The 4,550-nt window shown below is 29.5% G+C and overlaps 1 protein-coding gene across 1 annotated transcript in view; it reads left to right on the top strand.

Annotated features, from left to right (window-relative positions):
- LOC106679425 (chymotrypsin-1) overlaps positions 1 to 4,550 on the top strand; it is a 24,127-nt gene that overhangs the window by 15,591 nt on the left and 3,986 nt on the right. The window contains exon 5 of the mRNA XM_067053384.1: positions 3,358 to 3,527. Coding sequence (XP_066909485.1) covers positions 3,358 to 3,527 — 170 coding nt within the window. The remainder of the gene's footprint in view (positions 1 to 3,357; positions 3,528 to 4,550) is intronic.

Here is a 4,550-nt window from a genome sequence, read left to right as displayed (position 1 = left end):
AAGTTAAAGCTAGTTTAATGAGCTATAAAGTAGTTTATGATGTTTATCTTCGTAGGAGTAATAGTTTACATGAAATTTGCTAAAATAAATTGATTCATAGCTGTTCGGACAAATTTTCATTTGCAAAATTTATATTCATATACGAATATTATAAAAACTACTACTCTTACGAAGATACGTGGCCTAAATTACTTTATACTAAGTTGAATTACCTTTATTCTGAGTGCTAGCAGACATATATACGTTTTATGGTTACTGAGATATATTTTTCATAAATCAAGAATTTTATTGGTAAAACTAGAAATTAACATTTTGTGAATTCATTTTGTCAAATATCATAAAAACTACTACTCCTAAAAAGCTAAACGTTTTTAATTAATTATGAGAGATAGTTGACCGTGGATGAAGTACGAGTAGCAGATGGTTGGGGGTGCGGTCAAAGGGAAACACAAATAAGTTGGTGTAACCTATTTTATTGTGCCAACTAATTGATTAGGCGTTTGATTTTCAAGCTAACAGCCCTGAAGAAGGCTAGAAACTCTAGCCGAAACGTTGGCACAATAAAATACGTTACACCAACTTATTTGTGTTTCTATTTGACCGCACCCCCAACCATCTTCTCCTCATAAACGTTTTTAATATTCCGTGTTTAAATTGTCCAGCTATCTATAGGTGAAACAACGCAATTATTGGGGGATAGAATATATCAACACAGAAATGATACAAGAAATAAGGAAAAGGGTCCCGATAAAACAGCACTAGTGCAACAAGAAGCTAAAAACCAACACAATTTTGATTTTAATATTATCATAACTTTACATAAAAAAAAAAAAAACCAAATGTTCAAAAGAAAAATACTTGAGTCAATTCATATATCAGAGAACATCAATTATAATGTTAATTTTAAAACAGATACAAGGAATTTAAACCAACATTGTGCAAAGATTTTAAGTAAAATAAATTTATGAAAAATATGGGAACAATTTTAAAAAGCTATATTTTAAGAACTGCTCAACGTAAATAGCTCTATAAGGGCTGATATTTCAGCAAATTTACTCTACTTTAAATAATGACCTCTTAGGGTTTCTAGTGCTGTTGGCATTTTTAATGATATAGAGCTCCGAATTAAAATTATTATTTTTCTTTACGTTTTGATGTTTTTAATAAAAAATTAGGGTTAAGCGGGGAGAAAAAAGAAAACACTTATTTCTTTTTTCTCCCCGGTTCATGCACTGATATGATACAAAGCACTGCTTGGACAGACTATGTGCCTTAGAGCGGAACAAGTGTTAATTGTAAGGAGGTGTGTCTGGTGAATATGGCATATATCCTAGCACTTCACAATTATGTGTTTCCAAACAGTTTTTGACCGGTGCCTTAAATACACTGCATGAGTTTTTGTCCATGAATATTCGATTTAGCCGTGGGTGTTAAAACATGACCAGTTGATGTTGATTTTTACAATTTTCCTCAACTTTGCTTTATCACAGTGGATTCATTTTTCATCACCAGTAACTATACAATAGAAGAAAATTCTGTTTTCACCTTTGTGTTATCTTTCTATCACAACTTTTTTTATACCCAATTCTATAATATATTACTTATTTTTAATATCTTTATGTACTTCATTTTACATTTTACCTATATACTTTATTCACTTATGTTTATTTATTCATTGTTTTTATTCATTTTCCCATTTACTGTTTCAATGTAAACTTTCACTTCACATTGTTGCTATTTATGTTTTTTTGACTATTGCAATTATCAATGTAGATAAAATATTTCTATCGCGATCAATATATAAAGAGTGGTTATCATTATCTAATTATTCTGTATGTTTAGGTTTACCCTTTTTATTCAATATTCTTTATTTACTTCTTTTATATTTATTGTATTACATTTATATTGTATTATCATAACTATATTGTCTATGAGTACATATTATTAGTTACATATTCTATCATTTAATTTATATTTATTTTTTCCTAAATTAGATATTTCTAGTAGTTGTTATTAATATCATATTTGTATATCTCCTTGTTGTATTTCACTTATTGGAAGTTAAAACCGTTAACATTCTCATTCCCACCCCGCTGTTTCCTTCCGATATTCTGCCACTGTTTTGAAATATCTGGACTGAAATAGTTGGGTGGTCCTGATTTGTTCTTTACTCATTTATTATTATTATTAATAATTTTATTTTTATTTATTCTTTCTGGACCATTATTTAATCTCTACTTGCTTCTTTATTTTCCGTCCTTTATAGCGTTAAATTTTGTTTTCTCATTTATACTTTTCTAGTTTTACGTGTTATTACGTCTTCTTTTCATTTTTAACCTAACAGTTTACGTTGTTTTTTTTATATTCTTATCATTGTCTATTTCTTGTTTTATTTCTTCTTTTCTTTCATTTGTATATAATTTTCTTTTCACTTACATTAACATAATTTTAACCCTATCTTAGTTTACCTTATGTAGCTTACTATTCTATTATCTCAAAATATTTTTAGTTGTTTTTGTATCTTTTGAGCCCTGATAAAGTTCTACAAAATAGGGCGAAACGTCACCAACTAAATATTTGGTATACTATTTTTTGTTTTCTTGTGACCATAGGGGGGACTTTTATTGGTGACGGTTCCACGGAAAAATCTAGGAAACATTTTGGTGGAGCGATATTTTGTCGAATGGCGAAAACTTATTAGTACACCCATTAAAATGAATTTTCTTTTTTTCGTATAAAAAATACATCAACTATATCGAAATACGACAACAGTAATTCAAATTATATAAAATTGTTGTTTTCCCTTTCTGGTTGGTTCGTGCAGACGAAATAAGAGGAGTGTGGTAGCCACATTTAGAACTTTAGGGCTTTACAGCATTTAATAATGCCACAATTCATTAATTTTGTTTTTTAATGTGTTCGTTGACCACAACAATAATTTCTTTTTTCTAATACTTAATGTCATAAAAAAATAATTGAAATCATTTTTGTAAGAATTAAATTCAGATCAAAATGCAGTAAAAACTCGTTTTCCGATCAATGTTTGAAAATGAAGTTGTACTTGAATGCAAGAAATCTTGCTTTGGGACAGACATGGCAAGTAGAACAGCTGTAAAAGATTGCAATATAATAAATTCATCATTTTTAGCAAGAAGAAATGTTTCCTGAGCTGCTAAATAAAGCCAAGATAAATTTATAGTGATCCTTGGAAACCATTTTGTTCACTTTAGTGAGGCGTGAAATATGCGTTGTTTAGTCAAATCGCTCTTATAGTAATTTCAAGACTTAGTGAAGTTCATTCCTTACATTAAAGGTTCAATTAGATGAATGCTTTGTAATGTTGATTATTGCCTGAAGGTTGGGGTATGACAGGAGGCGACCAACCTCCTTCCATTGTCCTCAAGGAGGTAGATGTGAAGATCCTTCCGTACATCCATTGTAAGACCAACTACTTCTTCATGTACAACCCCCTTCCCTGGAAAGTCAGTCAGATCTGCACTGGAGCCAAGGACAAGGGTGCCTGCAGGGTAATAATTCATTATTCTATTTAATAATAATGTGTAGAAAAATATTTTACTTTATGTAATTTATAAAAGTATTTATTAATTTCTGTTGCGAGTATTATGGTGTGGGCTTGTTTCTAGTGGCTTGGATGATAGACCGTAGCATGGAAGTGATGACGTGTTGAGGGTTTAAACGATAACAGTTAAGTTAATTCGTTTGTTTTTTGCATAGAAGGAGTGGCGTATGCAAATTAATGACTGTTGCCTTGGCTACGATCGTAATTTTATCAATAAATTGATTAAATAATTTGTTTTCAATACGTTTTACTTGTCTCTAACTAAACTAATTTGCGATCGCATCTACAATTACCTAATTGTTCCTTTTACTCTATAAAATTTAAACCCTCAATTTCCTGTCGTTAAAAAAAAATCATATTTCTTTAATTTAGATGTGAAATTAATTGTTAGACATATATAATTTTGTCTTTTCTCTCTGGACCGGCAAACATTTTTACAAAATTTTCCACAGCCCAGACATCTGTCGTTGCAGTAGAATTATTCTTTATATATAGGAAAATAAGAAATACTGGAACATTTATTATAATACAAACATCAAAGGTACTTTATGACGAGCATAATATTTTAACAGGTAAAAATTAATAACAGGTACCAATGTAAAAACAAAAAGTTGGTACTACTTAATTAGGTAATCCATAAGGGTTCTACGTTTAGTACTAATAATACATTGATTATTTCTAAATTATGTATTTGAATTAAAAAAACTCAAAAAAATAACCCTATTTATGATATTTAAATAGGAACAGTAAAGACTTAGTGTTGGATAAGAAGTATGAGAGGTTATATTGACTAAGATATATTTTGGCTATGGGAGAATAATCAGCAACATGTTAATGACATTGATAGCTGTGTATAACAATAAATAATATCCTTGAGAATGGTTGGAATGACCGAAACGTAGGAGATATAAGAAAATAAATATGTTTAGACTAAATGGAATTTTTTTTATTATAATTGATAAACAAACAT

Source organism: Halyomorpha halys, unplaced genomic scaffold, assembly GCF_000696795.3.
Source record: "Halyomorpha halys isolate HHAL.00 unplaced genomic scaffold, Hhal_1.1 Scaffold202.1, whole genome shotgun sequence".
NCBI classification, from domain to species: Eukaryota; Metazoa; Arthropoda; class Insecta; order Hemiptera; family Pentatomidae; genus Halyomorpha; species Halyomorpha halys.
This window is presented reverse-complemented; position numbering and strand designations above follow the sequence as displayed.